Source organism: Pipistrellus hanaki, assembly GCF_964339955.1.
Source record: "Pipistrellus hanaki genome assembly, chromosome: 16".
Classification (NCBI taxonomy): domain Eukaryota; kingdom Metazoa; phylum Chordata; class Mammalia; order Chiroptera; family Vespertilionidae; genus Pipistrellus; species Pipistrellus hanaki.
Window position 1 is genome coordinate 21,658,956 of NC_140518.1, and position 26,650 is coordinate 21,685,605.

At 38.0% G+C, this 26,650-nt stretch overlaps 1 protein-coding gene across 6 annotated transcripts in view; it reads right to left on the reverse strand.

The window, feature by feature from the left end:
* The window catches only part of ACACA (acetyl-CoA carboxylase alpha), a 246,989-nt gene that overhangs the window by 149,366 nt on the left and 70,973 nt on the right, over nt 1–26,650 (reverse strand). For all 6 annotated transcript variants that reach the window (XM_084864172.1, XM_084864177.1, XM_084864175.1 and 3 more), the window contains 10 exons: nt 25,195–25,327; nt 23,163–23,301; nt 16,458–16,567; nt 14,873–14,954; nt 13,363–13,461; nt 11,655–11,761; nt 9,529–9,639; nt 7,004–7,213; nt 1,960–2,130; nt 97–258 (listed from right to left, as the gene is read on the reverse strand). In XM_084864172.1, the coding sequence (XP_084720298.1) occupies nt 97–258; nt 1,960–2,130; nt 7,004–7,213; nt 9,529–9,639; nt 11,655–11,761; nt 13,363–13,461; nt 14,873–14,954; nt 16,458–16,567; nt 23,163–23,301; nt 25,195–25,327 (1,324 nt within the window). The remainder of the gene's footprint in view (nt 1–96; nt 259–1,959; nt 2,131–7,003; nt 7,214–9,528; nt 9,640–11,654; nt 11,762–13,362; nt 13,462–14,872; nt 14,955–16,457; nt 16,568–23,162; nt 23,302–25,194; nt 25,328–26,650) is intronic.

Sequence of the window (26,650 nt, forward strand, 5' to 3'; positions counted from 1 at the left end):
AGAAGTCCCAAATATTTCAGAAGCATAGCCCTCAGGTACCATCTTTATATTAAAGTTCACAGAGAGAAAAGTGTAAATCCTATCTAAAAGGGTTACCTCATCTGGATTTTCACTAGTGATCCGAGCAGCAATAACATGGCCTCTTGGGCAAGGAACATGAGCAGAATTTTCAAAATCAATGGGAGCATCACCCCAGGGAGATACCCCATACATCATACGAATATCCTTGATTCTGTACAGAGGGATCCCCATGGCAATCTGAAAGGTAATAAAACATAGCACTCATTTTTCACAGTTACTTTACTTAAAATGTGGAGGCTATAGATTACTTGTAAGAGTTTTCATTTTAGTAGCCACCACCTAAAACATTCTATTTTTATAATCTGTATTCTAAAATCAACAAAGAAGAAACTCTAAGGTACTTAAAATATGTCACTACACAATGCTAAATACTTTCCTCTGCTACTAAAAAAGTCCCCAAGTTTCTAATGTAATAGATATGAGTTTCTCTCTATTATCATTTCTCCATCAATGGATCAGAATAAAAATATCCAAAGGAAGTGTCAATATCAGTGGCTATCAAAGAAATTTAGACAGCTATAAAATTCATCTCATAATTATCCCCAGAAACCACTGTAAGAAATCCTATCTAATAAAAGAGAAATATGCAAATTGAGCATCATTCCAACACAAGATGGCTGCCCCCATGTGGACACAGATGGCTACCACAAGATGGCCAGCAGGAGAAAGAAGTTGGGAGGGACCAGGCCTGCAGGGGAAGGCAGCTGGGGGCAATCAAGCCTGCAGGGGAGGGCAGTTAGCAGTGACCAGGTTGGCAGAGGAAGGAAGTTGGGGGCAACCAGACCTGCAGGGAAGGACAGTTGGGGGGAGCCAGGCATGCAGGGGAGAGCAGTTGGGGGGAACCAGGCTTGCAGGGGAGGACAGTTAGGGGTGACCAGGCCTACAGGGGAGGGCAGTTGGGGTGACCAGGCCAACATAGGAGGGCAGTTAGGGGCAATCAGGCTGGCAGGGGAGCAGTTAGGCATCCATCAGGCTAGCAGGCAGAGTCGGTTAGGGGCAATCAGGAAGGCAGGCAGGTGAACAGTTGGGAGCCAGCAGTTTTGGATTGTGAGAGGGATGTCTGACTGCCCGTTTAGGCCCTATCCTAGTAGAACTATGTCAAAGATCAAAGAGGTCCCAGATTGGAGAGGATGCAGGCTGGACTGAGGGACACACACGCGCGCACACGCACGAGCACGTGTGCACATGAATTTCGTGCACAGGGCCTCTAGTAAATAAATAAATATTTAGTCCTTAATGGGAACTCAGAAGGGGTTTCCAATATGGACAAAGAATATGTTAGATACAAATACTATCAAATTTCATTATTAGCTATTACTGCTTCCCATAACATTTGTTTTCTGGGATGAATAGATAAATAATACTGACAGTTAGCACTTTAAACATTATAAAAACAAATGGGTGCTGCCACACTCTTGCCCAGAAAACCCCTGACCACCACTCTGATGTGGAACTGCTTCAATAGAGAACACTAGTAAAAGGAGTAGAGACCAATTACAAAGTTGTAAAGTTTTCTATAATTAAAACAATTAAGTAAAGCATTTTTTTTAAAGTTTCTTTCTAAAATGAGTTTTTACCAGATTTGACGGGCTAGAAAATATAAGGTGCACTACCTCCAGAGAGCACACTCGTGCCATTACCTACCCCCTCCTCCCCTCACAGGCACATATCTAAAAAAAAAAAAATCAAGTATGATAATATTCCTAGATTTGTAACACATGAGGAAAACCAATCCACACATCACAACCCATAACGCATGAACATTAGATGAGAATCAGATAGGAGGCAGTCTTCTCTTATCAGACACAGGCTAAACCAGTTTTTCAGGCATCTGACATCTTCTAGGCAACTCTTGGAGCCTTGGTCAGGGTGACTCACCTGGAGTTGTGCTGCAGGGAGATTGACATCAGCCACCATCTCTGTACAAGGGTGCTCCACCTGAAGCCGAGGGTTTAGTTCCAGAAAGTAGAAGCTGCCATCCTGGCTGTAGAGGTATTCCACAGTCCCCGCACTCACATAGCCAACCATTTTGGCAAGTTTTACCGCACACTGAAAGAAGAAAGATGGGAAAACATGGGTATTTCACCTTGTCCAGCCGGTGGATCACTGCTTATCTATATAGCCTCTCCCTGACTCAAATATCTAGTGTTTATAAGAGCCATCAAAGGCTTTTACACACATTAGAGCAGCGGTCACCAACCTTTTGGACCTCACAGACCACCAGTGGTCCAGGGACCACCAGTTGGTGACTGCTGTTCCAAAGGTTTCCTTAAACCAGTGGTTGCCAACCTTTCGGACCTCAAGGACCACAAGTGGTCTGAGGACCACTGGTTGGCAACCACTGCATTAGAGTGAATTTCACCTTCTGGTTATTGCAGAACATCCTGGACATGAATGACAAACTCAATTCAAAGTTCAAGGAAAACTGTTTTTCATCATTTGGGATCACAGGCAACCTCAACCCTACAGGTACACGCAGGGGGGAAAAAGACAGTGGCAGATTTTTCCACTATGCACTGGTTTCTAGTATTCCTAACATTCTTCCTAAAACATGGTTGCTTATCTAGAGACTAGGTTTCTCAACCTCTCTTACACTTAGTGACTAAGTTTTGCCAAAAGTAATGTCAGCATTGGTGAGTGATATACCTAATTCCTGAATCATGTTTTAAAAAGGAAGTGCTTGTTCTCTATTCTGGCTGTTCCACTGCATGACAGTACAAGCTAGTTTCAACTACACGGATGAGAGTATACTAAGAATAGCAAAACAAATAGAAGAAACCAGAATTCCAAGATGGCCTTGTGGAACAGAACTTCCCGCCAACCTTGCATAGCTCATCTCAACTTATGATGGAAAGAAAAATATAAACTTCTATCTTATCTGGGTTCCATTTTTTGGAACTCTTTATTGCAAGAGCTTAACCTGCACCCTAATTACTACAGAAATGACCACATTCAGATAGAAACCTGCTATTTAAAAATATTAAAATGTGTTTTGTGTTAGCAATAACACATAGGGTAAAGGGTAGCTAGAGCACAGATATTTCAGACTGAAAGCTGGTGGCCACCTTGTTAGGCATAACAAAACATTTGGTAAGTGGTGTCCTACAGTAACTTCTAAGGTGGACAACAGCCCAACTAAGCCCTAAGAAAAATAGGAAGTCAGAATATGAAAAATTCAACTACTTCTGTATTCCCAAACCAGAAAATTCAACTTTCACCTTAAAGCACCAGTGTCAAAGATCAAATAAAAGAGAAAAAGTTACTATATCTAAAAACCTTGGGGTGTGGTTAGTCCTACCTAAAGATGACTGGAAGAGAATAATCCAGAAACATACTAAGTTTTAAAGGAATTGTAATTTTAAACAAACCACAAACCTGGCCTTCAAGAACCTGTGACTGATAATTGGAATAATCTTTGAGGCCCCAATCCTGCCCCAGCAGGAAGTGAGCTGTGAAAGCTCTGCCAAAGAAAGTACAGTCTCCAAAGCCCAGTCACAGAGGAAACAACACAAGGAATAACTTTCCAGAGAACAAAGCCAGGTGCCTTAAGGGAGGACAGGCAAGGGATTTGCTTTGAGACCAGAACCAGGGGCATCTAGAGAGCTAATGAGGAATTATTACTCCACAACATGGCAGGAATTCATAAAAATTCCTGCCTAGAAGGATCTGATAACTGCTATGGACCAATGATTACTATATATTTTTCATTTCTCTTTTTTCCAAATGGGAGTTTATCCTGTTTCGGTTCCACCACTGTATATTGGGTACATGGCGAAAAGCCACTTGTACATTTAATGGACAGTTTCAGAGATCTTGGACTTTGAGCTGTCTTCTTTGGGGAAAAGGCTAAGTATGTTCTAAAAATGAGAAAAAGGGTATGAAAGGATAATGGGTAGCCAGAGGATCAGACTGAGGCACTGATTATTAACTGCTCTTCAGTAATTTTCTCCCTCATCCATTTAAGTAATAAAATCTCCTAAATTGCAACTAGGAATGTGGCCACCCAGTTGATGACTACAATTCCTAACATCCCTTACAGCTATGTGTGATTGTATAACTGAATTTGCCCACTGGAATGTGAGCGAAAGTAATTGGTTGGACTTCTAGATCATATTTTTATATGCTTGCCCTCCATTGTCTCCTTCTCTCCTCCTCAGGCTACAATGTTGGACATACTCTTGTGAGCTAGCTTAATCAAGAAGATGATGACACCCTAGGGCAAAGGTGGGCAAACTTTTTTGGAAAAAGGTCAGATAACAATTATTTTCAGCTTTGTGGGCCATATAGTCTCTGTCACAACTACTCAACTCAGTCACTGCAGTGATAAAGCAACCATAGATAATACATAAATAAATTAGTATGGGTGTATTCGAATAAAATTTTCCTTGCAAAAGCAGGTGGCAGGTTGAATTGTCTTGTGAACTATAGTTTGCTGATTCCTTTTCTAGTGAATGGCAGAGCAATAAACCTGTCTCTGGCACCAGCTCATCTAGAATTAAGATGACAGAGAAATAGAACATATACCTTATTTAAGCCACAGTATTTTGAGATCCTCTTACACCAGTTAAATAATGTGTCTTAACACATGCATGCATATGCATACACACACACACACATGTCACATATTTAGCCTGTTTGGAATTCAGGAGAAAAAAATAAAAATATATCTCCAATAAGATGAAGACTGAGATAGAGGAACCAAGATGGTGGCATAGATCAACACCTGAACTTGCTGTCTCACACAACCATATCAAAACTACAACTAAAAGAAAAAACAGGTATCATCCAGAACCACGGAAAGGCTGGCTGAGTGGAAGTTATACAATAAGAAAGAGAAAAGCGCATTTAGACTGGTAGGAGGTGCAGAGGTTGGGAAACCACAGTTATAAGGTTACTCAAGAATCTTCTAGAAACCTCTGAGAAATTTAGTGAGACCCTCAAGGATATGAAAAAGGGCCAATTAGAAATTAAGCATACACTGACTGAAATAAAGAATACTATTCAGACTAGAGGATCTCAAGAATCAAGTCAAAGATTTGAAATATGAAGAAGCAAAAAACACCCAACCGGAAAAGCAAAAAGAAAAAATAATCCAAAAATATGAAGACAATGTAAGGAGCCTCTGGGACAACTTCAAGCGTGAAATATGGTGGCAACCATACTTGGGTAAAAACTGCTGTTTGAATTTTAAACCCTGCTATTAAAGGATAGTTATCTCAGCTTCCAGGTGGAGACCTGGAGGCTAAGGCAATTTTCCTGTGCCTCAGCACATAAATACAGGAGACTGATTCCCACTGACTCAGTAGCTTTAGGGGTAGAAACTGTAGATAACCTTTAGAGATTAACAGCTGAGTTCTGCTTCAGTATTATCGGCAAGATAGGGCCACATTCCAATGTTCCCAGCCTTTAGAATTTAGAATAAAGGAAAATTCCTGAGGTTTGAACCTTTAAAAAGACTTGCCTACACCTGGAATAGTGCGGGTCGTGAGTGTGGCCACCTGCTTGTGGTGCTCTCATGGTCATCCTGGCCAGTTTTTCAATAAATCCTTGCCTGCTTTTTTAAATCAATCATCAGCCTCCGGTGGTCTTATTTTGAACCCAGGGTTTGACCCCCACAACAAAGCATAACAACATCAGAATTATGGGGGTGCCAGAAGAAGAGAAACAGACTTACAAGTCCAAGAAGTGCAGAGAACCCCAAACAAGAGGAATCTAAAGAGGACCACACCAAGACACATCATAATTAAAATGCCAAGAGCAAAAGACATAGAGAGAATATTAAAAACAGCAAGAGAAAAACAGTTACCTACAAGAGAGTACCCTATGACAGTCAGGTGATTTGCCACAGAAACTATGCAGGCCAGACAGGAGTGGCAAGAAATACTCAAAGTGATGAATAGCAAGAACTTACAACCAACAACCAAGATTACTCTACCCAGCAAAGCTATCATTTAGAATTGAAGGTCAGATAAAGAGCTTCACAGATAAGAACAAGCTAAAGGAGTTCATCACCACCAAACCAGTATTATATGAAATGTTGAAGGATATTCTTTAAGATGAAGAAAAAGGTAAAGATAAAAATTATGAACAAAGTGACAACAAATACATATCTATCAACAAGTGAATCTAAAAACCAAGTGAATAAAAAATATGATGAACAGAATAAACTGGTGAATATAATAGAATCAGAGTCATAGAAAAGGAGTGGACTGACAATTCTCAGGGGGGAGGGAGCTGTGGGGGGTGTGTGGGAAGAGACTGGACAAAAATCGAACACCTATGGACGAGGACAATGTGGGGGGGGGGGTGTAAGGGTAAGGAGGAGTGAAAAACAGGGTGGAGAGGAGCTATGGGGAGAAAAACAGAGGAACTGTAATAATCTGAACAATAAAGACTTATTAAAATAAATAAATAAAAGATGAAGACTGAGTTCCAGTTCCAGAAATTAAACCCCTAAACTATAACTATTTCCAAGGGACCTGCAAGATGATGAGAGATTCTTTTCTATATAAAAATATAGAATATATAAACTTTAAAGATACTTAGAGGACCTTTAAAGAAAAAATAAATTTTTCTTAAGACTCAACAATAATCAGTCTAAAAAATGAACTATCTGCTTATCATGAACTTGTTAAAAAATCAAATTATAAGATTAAAAATCCCAAGGTATTTCTCTTCTTTATTCCTACTGAAAATAGTATACTGATATATTTTTTTCAAAAGAATTAACTAATTTAAAGCTTGAAATTTCACTGGCAGCTTTCCTAGAGACAGAATAATTATTTCTTATTGGAAAAAAAATATTAATTTATCTATTATCCAGAATCCATACAAGAAACTCTACTATTCTCAGATTGATATTGAATTGAATGAGTATAGTTCTGTGTGAGAAAACACATATTAGACTTTTTCACATTAATACCTGTTCCATATGTTCGAATACTGCTGGAGTAGCAATAGCAGCAGGTGCCTCTTCAATAATCTTCTGATGCCTTCGCTGTACAGAGCAATCACGACCAAACAGAGAGATAGCATTGCCATACTGATCTGCTAAAATCTGCACCTCCAAATGACGAGATTGTTTGGCTAGTCTCATCACAAATATAGGAGATCCAGGGACTTCAGCTTGAACCTGTATTAGAAAAAAAAAAAAAAAAACACTTTTTTAGTGGTGAGCATTTTTTTCTATCTATTGCTTCAGTTTCAACAGGAAGATGCCTAGAATTATCAGGGACCACGTTAATCAATAGGATTACAAAAATAAATAAACTAAAGTTCATTTCCTCATCTTTTCAAGAGACTGCATTAATTACATGATCAACTAGAAGCCCAGTGCACAAATTCATGCACGGATGGGGTCTGGCAGCCCAGGGGGAGGGGTAATGGGGATAGAATGGAGGAGGTTGGCTGGCTGGCCCCGCCCCCTATTGGGCTCGGAGGGCCCAACTGGGACAGGGCCCGCCAGGAGGAGGGGCCATAGGCCAGTCCTGCTCCCTGGTCAAACTCCATGTGGGTCAAAATCCCACTCGAGGGGACAATTTGCATATTAGCCTTTTATTATATAAGATATTAATTGATAAATATGAAAACATATGAACACCCAGTGTAATACAAGGGTAAAGAACAAAATATTTTGAAAACACACACACACACACACACACACACACACACACACAAATTCCACAAATGGGCAAAATATTATCATCCATTCCAGACAGCTAAATGTACAACTTGCTTCAGACTAGATGCTCTCCTGGTTCACATTATAGAATATACAGTATTATTATAGTCAAAGACCTTTCATCTGCAATTTTGAAGCATATTGTCACTGGATACAGAATTCTGTACTGGCAATTATTTTCTTTCAATATTTTAAAAACATCCCAATATTTTCTGGCTTCTATTATTTCTACTGAGATGTCAGGACAATCTTATTGTTACTCCTTTGAAACTAATCTTTTTTTCCAGTTGCTTTAAGATTTTCTTTTTCATTCTCTTTTTATTGGAATGAAGTGGAAGATTTGCTCAAATAGGCTTAAAATATAGTAGTTTTCTCTGTATTTGTCCTACAGGTCTCATAGTGTTTTCTGAATCTGTGCTTAGTATCTTGTAATACTATCAACAATAAAAAATAAAAATAAAATATATATTTTTATATATATTTTATTGATTTTTTACAGAGAGAAAGAGAGAGAGTGAGTTAGAAACATCAATGAGAGAGAAATATCGATCAGCTGCCTCCTATACACTCCCTACTGGGCGTGTGCCTGCAGCCAAGGTACATGCCCTTGACCAGAATCAAACCTGGGACCCTTGAGTCTGCAGGCCAATGCTCTATCCACAGAGCCAAACCGGTCAAATCTAAAATATACATTTTTAATTAACATGCTTTTTATTTTGCTAATAGAAAAAGGCCTTTTCTTTAGACTCCAAAGGTACTGAAATATCTATGAAATTATAATTATTATAGATGGCATTTAAAGAAAAAGACAAGTAATATTCAAATTCTGACTTTCAAAATAAGGTAATGTAGCAAAATAATATGTTTATCACCTTCTTTATTGAGTATTTCAAATCATGGGAGCCCCAGTTCATAGACTTTTTCTCTTTAGCCCATGACAAGAAAGCAATAAATTTGCTACTGAATGACTTTAAAATAAATAAATAAATAAATAAATAAATAAATAAATAAATAAATAAATAAAGGTGGGCAAATAAAAGGTGACCGGGGTAAAATAAGAAATAGTGGGGAGGTAGCAGAGTGGAAAGGCCCGAATGTGTCCCAATTTGCCTTTTCCTGACACCTTTTTCTGGGTATTGAAAGGAAAAAAGTGTGAGTCAATTATGCCAGGGTAAATCTGAGGACAGGGAAAAAGAGACTCCTATCGCCCAATTCTCTAGGATTCTGAAAAGAGAACATATCTGGCTTTCACAACCAACCTGTAGTTTTGCCACATCAAATTAGCTAATCGGATGGGTAGTCAGAAAGAGACCATAGGTTAGCATTTCTGAGCCATCTCAGTTCTCAGAGAACATGAGCCTGCCATAGACTCCTGTGCCCTGATACAGTGGCCATGCAGCACAGGCTAGGATGTAGACTGCTGGGCCAGCAGGATGGGAACTCAGGAACCCACCATCACTTTGAATTAAATTCAATCAGAGAGTCTGGGCCTGTCCAAGCCAAGAGCATCCCGATCAGGAGTTAACCACACCATATACGTTGTAACACCAGAAGAAGAGGAACACAAAAATATAGAAAGGCATTGACTCTTCCTTTTCACAGAAAGTTCTATGAACCACCATACAAGGAAGAGCTATCTGAAAAAACTGATGAGTTTTATATAATAGAAAATAACTCTATTTTTTGGACTTACATATTCTAGCATGAGTTAAATCACATATCACTGATATACATGTTAATTCAAACAAAGACAACTTGTACTCTACCTGTCTGAAGAGGTTAGGGAAGTCATCTGCATTATTGACCTTTCTGATTCCCTTTCCTCCTCCTCCTTCTGAGGCCTTGATCATTACTGGATACCCAACTTCCTCTGCTGCCTTTCAGAAGAAAGAGAAAAATGGTATAAGAATGGTAAAAAGAAATTGGCATATTCTCCCTTTAAGAATGCTATTATTTGATAGGCCTATATGTAATAAAATAGAAAGATCTTAAAGATATGTTGTTAAGTAAAAGAAGTAATAGGACAATATTTATAATTCTCCTGGTTGAATCCAGAGAAATTGCCTTTATGTTTAAGTATGATTGAATATGCATTCATATGCCCACATATTTTTTAATCCTCACCTGAGGATTTTATTAAATTGTAAACAAAGAGGAAGGGAGAGAGAAAAACATCGATGTGAGAAAGGAACTTCAATCAGCTAAGGCAAAAAGTAAACTGGGGGGAAAGTTAAGCACGAGTTCAAAATAAACAAGTCATTCCTTTATCAAGACATTCCAATCTTTTAGGTTTAGTATAGCAATATCTAAACAATGTGTCATCAGAAAAAAACACCATTTCAAATTTTAATCTGTGTCACTAGATTAAGCATGAAAACTTTTCTATCATAGTCTCTTCTTTTCTAAAATTCACTTAACTTTATTTACTTCTATTCTTATAAACAGGATGATGAACTCAATCACTGCGTTGTAAGGTTATAAGTGATTAAAGAGACAACAACAAATACAGAAAAGAGATAAAAGGTAGGATAGCCCACATAATGTCAGTATGTAAGAAAGTAGACCTTTAAAAAATATATGCTCTAGGCACAGGTCATCCATTTAAAATATGTTAGAAGAATCTTAATGCTATGATGAAAATGCTTATATACAATATCAAGTAAGGAAAAAACAAGCATATTAAAATATATACAGCAAGACTTAATTTTATAATTAACAATAATTATGAAAATTTATTAATAAAGATTATCATTATGAATCTATAAATAAAAAAATGGCTGAAAGAAAACAGGAGTGGTTTTATCATTTTATCTAGCTTTTCAAATTTTCTACCAGATAATTTTGTATTTATAATTATTAACAGCAGAAAAGAATTTTAATTGATAAGTAAAATAGCTAAGCTTCCATTCTTACAAATTACAGCAAACAGAATATAGCATTTGCAATTCAATTATAAATATTAATTCTTATTAAGGACATTACAGGATGCTTAATTTAAAACGTAAATAATACAGTAAAATTAGCTGAGCATTCAGTGTTCTTCTTGAGTTTATAACATATAAGTCAGACATAGTAGTGTGTTTTTCTAAAATAGTTTCTTCATCTACCTAAAGGCATACCTGACATTTCCAACTAATTAAAAAGTGAAAGGGGAACAAACTAAACTATAGAGGAAAGAAAGATTATGTTGAAGGAAGAATCTCCTTTTGCCCGAATTCATGTTTCTACATGGATGGACAATAATCATAGAGTAATACTTTCAGCCTCTCTTGGTTCACTCCCTCACTCCTCCCCAAAGGAAAAATAGTAAATTATGTGATTGGTAGGTTTGGAAAGAGGAACCGAGCACGCATAGCTCAGCCTCTTTACCCTTTGGGATTAGCCCACTGCTCAAAACATATGCTCTTTGTCAGCTCTGAGTCATTCAACATGCTGAATGGTAAAAGCTGTGTTGTTGTAGAGGGAAGTCTGTGGTACCACAAGTAACTAGTGGGTGAGCCTGTTTAACTGACATTCAAGTTACAAATCTGATTGTTGCTATATACTTAAGCCACTTTCACCAACATCTCTCTATTTCTAATAAAGCTGACATGTTGATCTCTATCTGCCTGGCTTCTTGGTTCTGAACTCAAGCAGGGACAAAGTGTATTATTCGTTGCCCCTCCTCGCCCACATACACACTAAACGATTTGACAAGCTAAGAAATGTTCTAAGTGAGAGGATTGCTTCAAAACTAATTTAAATTATTTTTGTTGTATGTAGGTCACTTCTTCACTCTGTAAACTATACCTCCTGATGCCATCATGAGTCTGTATCATGAACCAGGCTCCAGATCACTACATTCCTGATATAACTGGTCAGTTGAAATCACTTCCTAAAGTTAATAACCTACCTTTAGCCCGTCATCCACATCCTTCACATAGCCTTTTTCATAGAGTTCTTGGGGAACATTTAAGTTACGTTTTGGAAAATCATTTTCTTGCCAGTCCACATGAAGACCTACAATAGATAACAGTGACTTAAATGCAGCTATAAGAGCTTCTGTTCTTGTCAATTTTCTGTTATACCTTCTTTAAAATGATCTCACATTGGGGATAGATGGGAGATAGAAGGATACCATAGAATCCTGATCAGTCCTTGGGCTAACAGTATTTACCTACAGCAGGACCTGGCAACTTGGGTTTCCAGTGTAAGCAGGACCTTACACTGGAAAAATCCAGGAGAGCTAACAGGAAGCAACGTATAAAAATACAAGGACATACAAGGAAAAAGAAAGAAAAATAAAAAAAGCATGTCAGGCTTCTCACAGCAATGCAGCAGGCAAAATACCTTCGATTTGTGTGTTCAGGCCTGCTCCAGGGCCAGAGGTCTGGGAAATAATTCAATCTTTATGAGCCCTTGGAAATGGAAATGGCAGTTTTATTGGCCTCAGTAGAGTCATGATTCCATGCTCCCTGAATGTCCCTTACTCAGCCACAAGGGGAATGCTATAGCTTCTCCATTCAAACAAGAACTCAACCTTTTATTTTAAACTGTTTGACCCAGCAGGTCTGGAGAGGATATTGCAATTCCCCTGGAAAGCTAGAGTAACAAGAGTTCAAATCTGTTCAGCCTCAAGACAATGGTCACTCCCATTTGGAAGAGATTTTAGTGTATGTCTGCCCCCTGTGCTTGAGTACTAAAAAAAGGGAAGTTCATAGTACTATCAGCTATTATAATTCACATGGCACTCTTAGAGGAATTTGTCAAGAATAAATCATTTTTAGCCCTCGCCGGTTTGGCTCAGTGGATAGAGCATCAGCCTATGGACTGAAGGGTCCCAGGTTCAATTGTGGTCATGGGAACATGCCAGGGTTTCAGGCTCAATCCCCAGTAGGGGGTGTGCAGGAGGCAACCAATCAATGATTCTCTTTCATCACTGATGTTTCTCTCTCTCTCTCTCTCTCTCTCCCTCCCTCCCTCTCCCTTCCTCTTTGAAACTAATAAAATTATATTATTTTTTAAAAAGAATAAATCATTTTGAAAAAAATTTTATCCTTCTACATGCCTGGAAGAAATGACTATTGATTTCATTTTCTATATCAAAGGCAACTGAGGAGTTAAATGGTATTAAACAGGAAAAGCAAATCATCAATACATTGTGGGCTGACATTAAAAAAAAAAAAGAAATACTACTGGCAGGTAGTGTTTGAATGAGAGGTGGGTTTCAATGTTCTTAGTGATCCAGGTCACTTCCCAGGCCAGTTCAAAGGCCTAAAGGCCTAATTCTGCCAACAAAATCCATCTCTGAGAAATGTTCTAGCCTACCCAGAGGTGATCTGAATCCACAGAAGCATGAGTTTTCCCAGAGTTTCTTCAAATTAAATCCCAAGATCACTCAAATACTAGTGTAGCATTTGGTATACCTGGTAAAAATTTATAATCCTAAGACATGATAAAATCACAGATATATTAATTAAGCCTGGAGATACAAGATTATCAACCTGGATTCTATTTATCAAGTATCCCAACATTTCAAATAAACTTAAGTCCCAAGTCACAGTCCCAAATATCTACTGAACCTTTCTGCACTTCAAGATAAAAACAAGAAAGTTTCTTACCACTGCCACTCCAGGGAAGAGTTGGGATACCTGCAGTTTGTGCCACTATGGAAGATGCAATCTTATCTCCCAAAGCCCACATGGCCTGGCTTGGAGGACCTAAAAAATAAAACAAGAAAAGAAGCTTGACATTTTGGCCTCATTTCTAACACATTTATTTGTCTTCTATATAATTACTTTTGTATTTTTCTTGTCTTCCTTACATATAATGGAGATCATAAACTTGATTAAAGGGGATTCTATGTTTTAACTCATCTTTGTACCCTTTATAGATCTTAATATAGTAAGCTTTTAATACACAATGAGAGCTTAATATATATGCTAAATAAATTCCTGACGAATCTAACTCTCATTCCATTATCCTTTATAATTCAACTTTACCAGATTAATAAAATCTTTCTTTTTTAACCAATATCCTACATTAAGTTTTGGTGTTCAAGTCTGAAATATATATATTATCCTTTCCTTGGTCTTAGGGGAACCAAAAAGAAAGATTTAACTTTAATAGGGTTTACAAAGCAGTCATCATTGTGGAATGTCTCTAAGACAGAGAAATTCTTTGAGCTATATAACCTCTATTTCTCTTTCTGCCATATGAGAGCAGAAAAGACAGAAGACAGAGTTCTCAGAAATTTATACATATAAAATCCTAATATGCAAATAGACCGAACCGCAGAATAACCAAACAACCGATCGCTTTAAGGTGTGCTAACCATCAGGGGGTGCACTCGAAACATACTGAGCATCAGCAGTGGTAGGATGGTGGAGGAGGTGAGTGGGGGCACTGGAACAAGGTAGGGTGCCAGTTACTGTCATCGGGACAAGCCTCTGGTGGTTACTAAAAATTCTCTGCTCCTGCATGCTGTGGTTGTGCCTGGTGCTCGCACCCGCTGCCAGTGCCTGGCACTGGCCCAGTTCGCCCCTTGGGGCTTCTCTACCTGCTCTTGAGGGGCAATCAGGGCTGGCAGCCACCTCTCGCACCCGCTGCTGGGGGACCGCAGAGGGAGGTGCCCGGGCAGGGGCGGGGAGAATGGGCCAAGACCCGCCCCTGTGGCCACCATAGCCTTGCACCCACAGTTCCTTTCAAGGTGCAATGGGCCCCTAGTATAATCTACTAGTATATACTTAAATGTGAAGGGGCTGATTCATATTTAAGGATACACTGCTAGGGTATCCTAAGTATTCAATTATCTTTGCTATATAAAAATATGTTTTTCATATCTTTTCCTAGGTAAATGGCAACATTTTTAAAAACAGGGTTTTGGAAATCAGAGCCTCCTCCACATCTCATGGAAAAGAACCTAGGGACAGAAAACAAAACAAGATGCAGAGATATAAGCAGGGTATATGAAGCAAGGAAGGGAAAACAAAATAATGAAGAGGTTATTCAGAGCTGCTGATGAAAAATAAGAGAATGTTAAAAAGAAGAAAAGCAGAATATAGAGTAGAATATGAGCAAAATTGACAAAGAGGAACAGAAAGACAAGAACAGTATGTCAGAAAGACTTACCCATGAAGGCAATGGCATTTTTCAAAAGAAGTTCTGGGAGCTTGGGATTCTCAGAAGCATGACCCCAGCCAGCCCATACTGCCTACAAGGGAACACAATATGATTCATCCTTAAAATTCATATTAAAACAAAAACATGTAACTATTATTCTCTACTAAGACTGGGCCCTACTCCATGAGGTACAATAGCTCCACAGCAGCCTAATACTTAATTCTGCTTCTATGCTTAATTCTTGGCAAACTTCTTACAGAACAATGAGCATCCATTGCGGCAAAACCTCTAAAGAAGTCAAATCCTAGTTGAAATTGATATTAAGATCCAGCTAGTCTTGTTGCTTTTTAGGAAATTCAAATATTAGCCTTTCAACTAGACTCTATAGAGCCTTTTCTAGGCTCTATAGAAATATTGGTTTTCCTTCACAGATTCAATTATTTTGGCCATACAACTCAACCTTTATATCTAGTGGTTATAATGCTCTACAAATCATGAGCTTTTTTTCTTTTTGGGCTTTAAAACATTAACCCAAATTTCCTCATACAAATAATAGGGAAGGAATGAGCTACTTCTATACCACCATATTCTGGGCTAAGAATACTCCAGTGGGAATACACCATCATATTCTGGGCAAAGAATATTCCATTGGAAACTGTTTGAAGGTGAAATGGATAGAATAAATAATCACGGGGTAGGGGGAACCCTTACAAACCTCCTATTTGTAGTATGTTTATTTTGACTAAATGCATCTTTCCACCTTTCCTTTCCTTGTTGGTTATATTTTACATAAAGGCATTTATAAATTTTCAACAAAGATGCTTTCTATAAAATTGAAAGTTCATTTTTGGACATCCCCTTGTGCTTAACTGTAAAATCACTAAATCTATTGTTGTTGTTTTCTGTAACCACTTGCAGATTTCTTGTTTATTAAAACAGTGAAGCATCATAAACCATAATATGCAATAGTTTTATTTGGCAAGTGTAAATATTATTTCATATATGAACTATAGTGCTGAATCTGAATAACATCTTTAAAGTATAAACATTTTCCCTTTTTTTTAACTTAAAAATTTTCAAATACAACTGACATACAATATTCTATTAGTTTCAGATGATTATATATTTTTATATAATGTAAATCTCATATCTACTTCACACCATACATAGTTATTACAGTATTATTAACTGTTGATTATATTCCCTATGCTGTACTTTACATCCCCATGGCTGTTTTTATAATTGGCAATTTGTATGTCTTAATCCCTTCTCCTTTTTCACCGATGTGCCAACCCCCATCCCATCTGGCAATCATCAAAATATTCTCTGTATTTGTGAGTTTGTTTCAGTTTTATTAGGTATTTATCTTTCTCTGTCTTACTTATTTACTTAGCATAATGCCCTCTTATTCTATCCATGTTGTCATAAATTGCAAAATTCCATTCTTTTTTATTGCTGAGTAATATTTCATTGTATACATGTACCACTTCTTCATCCATTTATCTATCGATGGGTAATTGGGTTGCTTCCATATCTTGTAAATAATGCTGCAACGTATAAATTTGGCTTTAAAGGATACAATGGCATCTCTTACTTGAACCGGGATCCTTTTAGCAATATCAAGAATTAATTCAACATTTGCATAGTTGTTGTTGTTTGGTCCCCCTGGCACTGGTACATAGTGATCTGCCATCTTAATGTACTCTGAAAATGTAAGCAAATTAATAGAGAACACATGCTTTAGTTTCTGAAATATTACACAGAGCAAGACTACGTAAAGGACCATCATAAGTAACCAAAAGACAAACTGCATTAATGGGGTAATTTCCTGGACCACTTATTTGAAGGCTCTGACTTTATTAAGTCACTAATATGCACTAATCTCATATTCAGGAAGCTCTTTACACTAAAACAGCAGTTATCAAACATTTCACTATGTGACCTTTCTGAAGGGTCTTCATGACCCCTATATCAAAAATAATGAGTCTGTGACTTAGAGGCCCATGTATAATTATTCTATTATGGGAAAAAGTTCTATCTTTACTTTGTACTATATTCTGAGAAAGCCCTTTTCTTGTTGTAGAGCTAAGACAGAATGGGGACAGAAGGAAGAGTCTGGAGGGTTTGTAGACTGGCTAAATAGGAAAGGGTATATACAGGAGTCTGCTAGGTGTTTAAAAAGGGTTTATCTGGAATGTTAGCAATAACAGATATTTAAAAGACACTTTAAAAAGATACATTCATTACCTCACATTACTTTTTCTGCTCAGTATTCCCATTTAAATTTGTCACCTGATGTCTCTCTCTTCCTATTCTGGCAACAACTGTAGCAGAGAAGCTACAATGTGTAGGATTGCACTAATAAACACTTTACATATATATTTCATTTAAGTCCACAAATGATACGTAATATTAACACCCAGTTTGTAGAAAATTATGATCTGGAGTAGTTAAATAACTTGCTCAAGGTCCATTTCCAACATACATATATATTAAGTTTTCTTATATCTTGTTCTTAACTTTTAAAGGCTTTAAGTCCTTAAAAAAAAAATTCTTACCCAGCCAGTGTGTCAATGATTGAGTGTCAAACCATGAACTAGGAGGTCACGGTTTGATTCCATGTTAGGGCACATGCCCAGGTTGCCAGCTCAATCCCCAGTAGGGGGCATGCAGGAGGCAGCCAGTCAACGATCTTCTCTCATAACCACTGTTTGTATCTCTCTCCCTCTCCCTTCCTTTCTCTGAAATCAATAAAAATATATTTTTAAAAAATACTGATTCCTTAATTCAATACCATTGATATTATAATGCTTTCTAAAGCACTATTCTGTAAATAACTTTTAAGTAAAGTATAAGATTATACTAAGTAAAAAAGGTTGGAAAAAGCAGGAGCATGAATAGAAATAAAAACACCCCAAAATTTCACTCCCACAGATAACTAGTATTATTGTTTTGGTATATCTTTGTGGGTTTTTTTTTTACTATACACGATGTACTTTTTTCCTATTATTATATCACACTATCAATTTCCTTATGGACAATGTTCTTCTTGGAAATTGTGATGAACAGACACTTAAGTGTCTGCCCCTAGGAACCCAGTCTCCAGGTATTCATGTTTTAAGTAATCCACTCTCCTTGGGTGTGACTTGCTTCTAGCCAAGAAAATACAATAAATATGAGATGTCATTTCCATGATAACATTACATACGAATGTAACCAAATTTAATACTTTCCCTTGCTGGCTTTGAGGAAGAAGGTAGTCATTTTGGGATGGCCCACGTGACAAGGAGCCGAGAGTAGCCTCTAGCCAATAACCAGCTAAGCATTCAGGCCCCAAGTCTGGGAACCCACAGAAAACTGAATGCTGCCAACAATCATGTGAGCTTAAAGCAGATCCTTCCAAAGTTGAGCTCAGATGAGACTGCAGCCCCAACTGACAACTGACTTGCAGTTTTGTGATAACCTGAAGCAGAAGACCCAGCTCAGCTGTACCCTGAGCTACAGAAACTGTGAGATAATAAATGTCAGTTGTTTTAAGCTGCTAAGTTTGTGGTAATATTGTTACACAACAATAGATAAATAACACAGCAATTTAACAGAACGCATTCTCAGACAAATTAATGCAATTTTTTTAATGGCTGCATGGTATTTTATAGAATTAGTTTAACACACTTTACTTAACTAATCCACTCATGGTGGACACTTAAATTACTCCCAGTTTCTGATTATTTTAATAATGATTATTTTTATACAAATACATTTGCCCAAATTACTGATTTTTTTCTTCCTCAGAATAAATACAAGAAAATACAATTTCTTGGTCAAAAGTTATGCATACTTTTGTTCTTGTGTTCTTGATCCAATCCTCTCCCACCTCCTCTAAGTCTCTTGTATATTTGTACCCCTCTCCCTCTTTGGCTCCTTCTTCTTAAACTATAAATATTCCCAAGTCTCTTTCACTCAGAAAAATTAAAATCATCCCTTGACCCTGAATTTCTCTTTAGTTACTACCCTTTCTTCTTCCCTTCTCATTCAAATTCTTAAAAAATTTGTCCACATTGGCTATCTCCATGTCACTTCCCATTCATTACTTAAAATTCTATATTAGTCTGCATACTCATACTGTGCTAAAACTATTCTTGCAAATATCAATGGTTTCATAATTGCTAGACAGATTTCTCTTCCTACTTTATTGAACTGCTGACACATTTGACCGTTCTTATTCAAATTCTTTCTTTTTGCTATTCTCTTCTGCACCAAAAAACTTAATCTTCTTGCTACGTCATCTATTTTTTTGCCCTACTTGATGGTACTAGTACCTGCCTAGTCAACCAAATTAGAAATCCAACTATAATCATAAACTCTTCATTCAATCACCAAATCTTGTTAATTTTACCTCCTAAAGCTCTCTAAACCATCCTGTTCTTCTCTAGTCTCAGCCTTATATCCTTTATATTTATTGCCTTCCACAAACGTATATTCCCAGATGCTTCCTGAATCACCTAATTATTCATGTTTTTAAAAATGTATCTCTCTTTTAGAGATACATAGTAAAATATTTACACATAAAATCATGTCTAGGATTTGCTTCAAAGATTGTGTGGAAGAGAAAGTGAAAGTATAGATGAAACAAGACTGGCTGTTGATAATTACTGATGCTGGGTGACAGACAGATGGAAAGGGGTTCATTATACTCTTCTAGTTTTGAATCGTCAAAATCAACTAATCTACTTAAATACAAATCCTTTAATGTTCAACACACACACACACACACACACACACACACACCTAAAAAGATTAAGTCTATGCCCTTGATGATGAAAAACAAGGCCCTTCTTGAAGAATACTAGATCACATTTTGTAATTTACCAAGCCACCTATAATTTCCAGAAAATGACTGTCACACCTTCAAATATTTGCATATACTGTTCCCTTTGCCTGAAACACTTTTGTCTTCTCCCTAATTGCTTCATTAATTTTTACTCAATTTTGGATAGGCAGAATCTCTTCAGAAAGCTTTATTTTAACCCTACCCCCAAGAGCATGGGGCAGAGTAAAGATATCTCATTTCTATGTTCTTATTATACACTATGCATATTTATATTATAGCACTGACCTCAAAGTAATGAAATTATTGGTTTCCTAGAGCAAGATCACATCTTATCCAACTGTAGATCCCCATGTTTACTGAATACAAATAAATGAATTAATGGGAGCATTAGGTAGAACCGTGATCGGTAAACTGTGGCTTGCGAGCCACATGGAGCTCTTTGGCCCCTTGAGTGTGATTCTTCCACAAAATACCACAGCCTGGGCAAGTCTATTTTGAAGTAGTGGCGTTAGAAGTTTAAGTTTAAAAAATTTGGCTTTCAAAATAAATTTCAATCGTTGTACTGTTGATATTTGGCTCTGTTGACTAATGAGTTTGCCGACCACTGAGGTAGAACCACATGAAGGAAAAGAAATAATGCAAGGTAATTGACATTTATGATAGACAATTTCATCTTTATAGTGAACTAGACATTATGACCATTCTTTTATAGTTGTAAAAATTGTGGCTCAGAGATGTTAAAGGGTCAATCTAAACGTTTTCACATATTATCAGCTTTCCAATAAATTGGTGCCTTCTGTTTCTAAATAAGATAGCATAATACACCTTACTCCTTACACATAGTCTTAGCATCACTGTCTCAATAGAGAGCATATACAAAACAAAATGGTTTTAAAAAGATCGCTATTTGGAGAGAATCCAAGATGGCTGCACAGGTAAACACCTAAGCGCAGCCACACACAACAATTTCAATAAAATACAACTAAAATATAAAATGGACATTACCCAGAACTACAGGGAAGTCGACTGACTGGAAATTCTACAACGAGAAGCAAGGAGAAAACCAGAAGGAAGCATGGAGGAACTGTAAAAGCCTAAGGTACGGAGACACGCGGCGCGCGCACGAAAAGGACAGAGCCAGAGAGGAGGGTGGCTGAGTGCCTGGCTGGCGTTCCCTAGCGGGAAGGAGATAAAAGCTCCGACTGTGCTGGGCCCCAGTTCCGACTGCTCAGAAGCCCAGTTCTAGGCCAGACCCCGGGGACCCAGGCTCAAACAGAGGGAGCTGGGCTGTAAGGCGGAACCCTGGGGAGAGGCGAAGGAAGGTTCCTGAGGCACGCACATTGCGCGCAGAGAAGGGACGATTGGCTGTGCCTCGGGATTGCCCTGGTGGGAAGGAGACAGGGGCTCCAGACTGCTCTGAACGCCACCTCCAACTCTACTTCCAAATGAACTGAACCCCAGTTCCGGACTTACTGCAGGAGAGCCTAGACTGTTTGGTAGCAGGCGAAAATCGAGGGCACCTTTCTCCCAGAGGTGCTTGCAGCGAGTACTGAAGGACCCTAAGGAATACTGAGACTCAGGAACCGCATAGGGCGGGGCTGATGGAAGCCAAGGCTGTAGGCTCCACCCTGAAACCCCGCCCCATCAGGGAAGCTGCGAAAATGCAGAGACATCGAAATAGCTCACAAACGAAAGAAATGGAGGACAAAAAGTGACTGGATATAGAGTTCAAATCTACGCTTATAAGGTTTTTCAAGAATTTCCTAGAAAAGGTTGATAAGACCTATGAGGATATGAAAAGGGATCAACTAGAATTAATAAGGAATCAACAAGAAATGATAAGGGATTAACAAGAAATAAAGAATACATTGTCTGAAATAAAAAATATTATACAGAGTCCTAAAAACAGAATGGAAGATCGCAAGAATCAATTCAAAGATTTGGAACATAAAGAGCCAGAAGACCCTCCTCTGCAGAAGCAAGAAGGCAAGAGAATCCATAAAATTGAAGATAATGTAAGAAACCTCTGGGACAACTTCAAGGGAACCAACATCAGAATTATGGGGGTCCCAGAAGAAGAGAGAGAGCAAGATATTGAAAACATACTGAAAGAAATAGTGACAGAAAACTTCCCCCACCTGGTGAAAGAATTAAACTTACAAGTCCAGGAAGCTCACAGAACTCCAAACAAAAGGAATCCAAAGAGGACCACACCAAGACAAATCATAATTAAAATTCCAAGAGCAAAAGACAAAGAGAGAATATTAAAAGCAGCAAGAGCAAAGCAGGTAGTTACCTATAAAGGAACACCTATATGATTGTCAGCTGATTTCTCAACAGAAACCATGCAGGCCAGATGGGAATGGCAAGAAATATTCAAGGTGATGAATAGTAAGAACCTACAGCCAAAGATAATCTACCCAGCAAAGCTATCACTCAGAATCGAAGGCCAGATAAAGAGCTTTACTAATAAAAAAAAAGCTAAAGGAGTTCATCACCACCAAACCAGAATTATATGAATTGCTGAAGGGGGTTCTTTCAGAAGAGAAAGTAAATAAAGATAAAAATTATTAACAACAAATACGTAACTATCAACAAGTGAATCTAAAAACCAAGGAAATTAAAAAAATAAAAATCTGATGAACAATATTAACTGTTGAATATAATAGAATCAGAGGTATGGAAGGGGAGTGAACTGACGATTCTTGGGGAAAAGGGGAGAGGGGGATGTGGGAAGAGACTGAACATAAACTGTGCACCTATGGATGAGGACAATGGGGAGTGGGGAAAGGGCAGAGGGTGGGGTGGGAACCTGGTGGAGGAGAGAAATGGAGGGGGGTGGGGGGGAAGGAACATTTGTAATAATATGAACAATAAAAATTTATTTAAAAAATAAAAATAAAGAAATAAAACATTAAAAAAATAAGATCGCCATTTATAAAGCTGTTATCTGTGAGTACTCTAATGTAGAGATTATGCTTTAGTGATAAAAAGCATGGAGAGGAAAGCCACAACCTCTCAGCTAACCCAACATCTCTCAGCTGGAGGACATACCAAGTAGAGAGAATGTGCAGAAGAGCTTGCAGAGTGAAACCCACTTGGGTCCCAAGAGGGCTCTCTCTCAGAAGGGAAAAAATTCACTGTGGCTCATACGGGAAATAGTATTTCCTTCCAAACCTTTCCACTTATACATGTTAAAGTATGTGGCTTAGCAAATACTTGATAGTGAAAAGGCATACACCTGAAAACCCAAATCAACACTTTTCGTTCAATGTCTACCTACTTTTACCTAGAACACAACGGTCTGGGTTGAGGTTAAATATTGCACTATCACTTGTATATTCATATTATTAACACTTTTTAAAAGATCTTTTGGTTTGAGACTCCTCTTAAGTTACCATTCTCCTACCTACAGGCTGTGGTAGTCAATGCGTCTAGAGTGATGCTTTTTTAATGCAAATAACTCACCTGCATTGGCTTTAAGATCTTCAGGTGTAACCATGACAACAAATCTGATTGCACGTTCATTTCGAAACATCTCGTAAGACCACCGACGGATAGACCGCATGCATTTCACTGCTGCAATGCCATTGTTGGCAATAAGAACCTGGGAGAGTTAAGGGATGGGAATTGGAGGAAAAAAAATAGAAAAAACAAGCAATGATGGAGAAAAAGAGGTGAGATAATTCTGTAATCTATCTTATTCTGAAAAGGCAGATTTTCAATAGGAATTTGTATTGCTGGTCTAGGTACTTAAGAACTAACTCCCACATAACCAAGGGATATTTTAAAATGTTAGCTAAGGAAATACTTCAATATGTGCCTGACTCAACCTTATTCCTTTCTAACTTCCTTCTTTTAAAAATCCTCACCCAAGGATATACTTTTTTTTAATTGATTTTGAGAGAGAGAGGATGGTTAGAGAGAGAAACATCGATGTGACAGAGAAACATAAATCAGTTGCCGCCTGTATGCACCCCTGACTGGGGATTGAAAACCCCACAACCTGGGCATGTGCCTTGACCAGGAATTGAACTGGAGACCCTTCAGTGCACAGAATGAAACTCAACCAACTGAGTCACCAGGCCAGGGTATAACTTCATTTCTCTCTCTCTCTCTCCTTTCTCTCTCTCTCTCTCTCTCTCTTCATTTCTCTCTCTCTCTCTCTCTCTCTCTCTCTTTCTCTCTCTTTTATTATTAAACCCTCACCCAAGGGTATTTTTTCCATTGATTTTTAGAGAGAGTCAAAGGGAGATTAGAAGGAAAGGAGGATAGAAAGGGGACAGAGAGAGAAAAACATCAATGTGAGAGAGACACATCAATTGGTTGCCTCCCACAGGCGTCCCAACCAGAGTCGGGTATCGAACCTGCAACCCAGGTACATCCCCTTGACCAGGAATCAAACCCGGAGCCCTTCAGTGCACAGGCCAACACTCTAACCACTGACCCACATCTGCCAGGCCCATAACTTCATTTCTTGAAGGAAAAAAAAAAATCACAATTACTCAAATCTTGTGAGTTTGTGAATTATTTTACTAAACCAATTACTAGGGAACAGAAACTTAAGAGAGACGGTGTATTATAAATAAGGATGGAGGAAGACCAAACAGTGAGTGTCATATGCACTATTCTCCCTTGTAGTAAAATAAGGCAGAGTACCCTGAATGTGTAAGAACCTGGAACCAACCACCACTTCTCTTCAAAATGCCAAACCCCAAATGCCTTAGAATTATAGAGCCTGCCTCAGAATGGTCACAAGAAAGAGAAGAATCAAGGATCCTGAGACTTCTCTGTAACAAACCTATCATTACCTGTCTTGCAATCATGCCTCCAAGGAGACATATAATCTATCTTTATTGGAAGACTAACAGAAGGACACCGCTGAAGCAATACTTTAAAGAGTGGGAATGTAGGTCCCCATCCTTTAATCTTTTAATCACTATAAACTACTTCAACCCAGTCATTCGCTTAGCTCTGACATGGTTTAGATAAAAGTGACACAGAATTAATATTTTAAAAAACGTGTAATCTCTAAGTATTTCATGTGGTGTATTCCCTCTAAACATCTCAAATACATGGTGGAAGCCCATCAGTCAGTGTATCAAACTGTCTAAACTTTCTCTTCTGAAAGTCTCTACTTCCTTAGCCCACTGTTATGACATTATCTCCTCACCGCCACCCCACAAGTTAACTGATTTCTCATAGCCTCTCAGATCAGTGCAGCCCAACCCTGTAAAATCACAAGATCTTTTAAAAAAAACTTAATGAGCACTGCTTCATCATCTTATTAGCTGTGACTAAATTATCAGTAGTTAATACATATTACAGAAAATAGTAAAATTATTTAATAAGATGCTAGGGAGGTAGAAAGGATAACTTCACATGAAGAGGCAAGGTCTCTGAAAGTCTAAATATCAGTTTTGAGCAAATCTAGACAACAATTCTAGGCATTAAATCTCATATACTTTGGGAAAGTATGTTAGCAGGTTACAAAACTTACCTTCTCAATTACTTTATTCCCCCCAAAACGAGTAACAAATTCTGCTGGCGAAGCTACAGTGAAATCTCGCTGTGAGTCTATTTTCTTTCGGTCTCGACCTTGCCTTACTAGATGCAAGCCAGACATGCTGGACCTATAAAAATAGAGAAACCATGAACGTCTGTCAATAGGATTTCTTCACACCATCTATCTCCACTGGAGACCTGCTTTTCACTTCTTATAACAATATTTCCAACTACACCTTGTGAAGACTGCATGCCAGGAGACCACATACTTTTAAATAGAAGAGAGGAGGGGAAAAATGGTCTTTGCTTGTGGAAATCAAAGCAACAACAAAAAAAACAAAAAACTGTTCCTGAATAATAAAAAAATAATATTAAGGTTTAGCAACAGTGCCATCACAAAAAGATAAGCAATGGTTGGAATGAAATGAAATGGTAGAAATAGCAGACTCAACTGTTAAAACCAAAAATACAATTAGCAAGCCTGTTTCTGATCATGATGCTGGCATACAGATGACCTTTCTCCTCTGTATCTCTACCCTACAGCTTTCTTATGAGCTTTAACTCCACATTTTTAATTGTCTACTAAGTGTTTTACTGGTGTATCCATAGATGTTTCAAAATCAAATTCTTTACAAGGCAGCATAACATACCATATTTCATTAATTTTAAGATGTTCCTCTTTTAAAAAAAAAAAAATCTCTGAAATTTATAATGTATCTTACAACCAATTGTATGATTTATTTAGTTGGCAGTATTTTTCCCCTCAATGATGCCTCTAACAATTAATGGTGTTTTAGGTTAGATAAAATATAGTTACTGAAACTGCACAGACAGGGTTTTAAATTCCAGATCTGTCTGCTTAATAGCTCCAATGAGTTTTAGCAAATGATTTAACCTTGCTCAGCTTCAGTTTTCTCTTTGTAAAATATGCATAGAATTCACAGTTCCAGTTATTTACCTATTGTCCCTCAGCTCCAAGCCCACTCTTTCATGCTCTGCACTGTGAAAATAGAGCTAAGCCTCTGCAAAATTGTTCAATTCTGCCAATGGGAAGACAGAGAGATAAAAAAGAGACTTCTTTTGTGTTTTCCAGTCATTACCAGCATTGCTCCATGTATGTAACAGAAAATAAACTCTAGCTTCTAGCATTTTTTGACATTCCTGGGAAAGCCTTGATGCATTCTCTCAGAGGTACCAGGAGCATGAGGTTGTGGTTCCCTGACAGTCAATACTGCCTTGCCAAGCTAACTCATCCTCTGGGGTATGCTGCCTGGGCCAGGTCTTCTCCTCCGGGATCTGAGCACCGGCTACTCAAAGCTTACTTCCAGAGGTCTAAGCACCAGCCCCCAAGGGCCCTCTTCCAAGCTCCTACTTCTTCCTTTATGACCCCCAGGTCTAGGGTGGTAACTGTTTTCCATAGGTATTAACTCTGGGTTACTTCAGTATCCCTT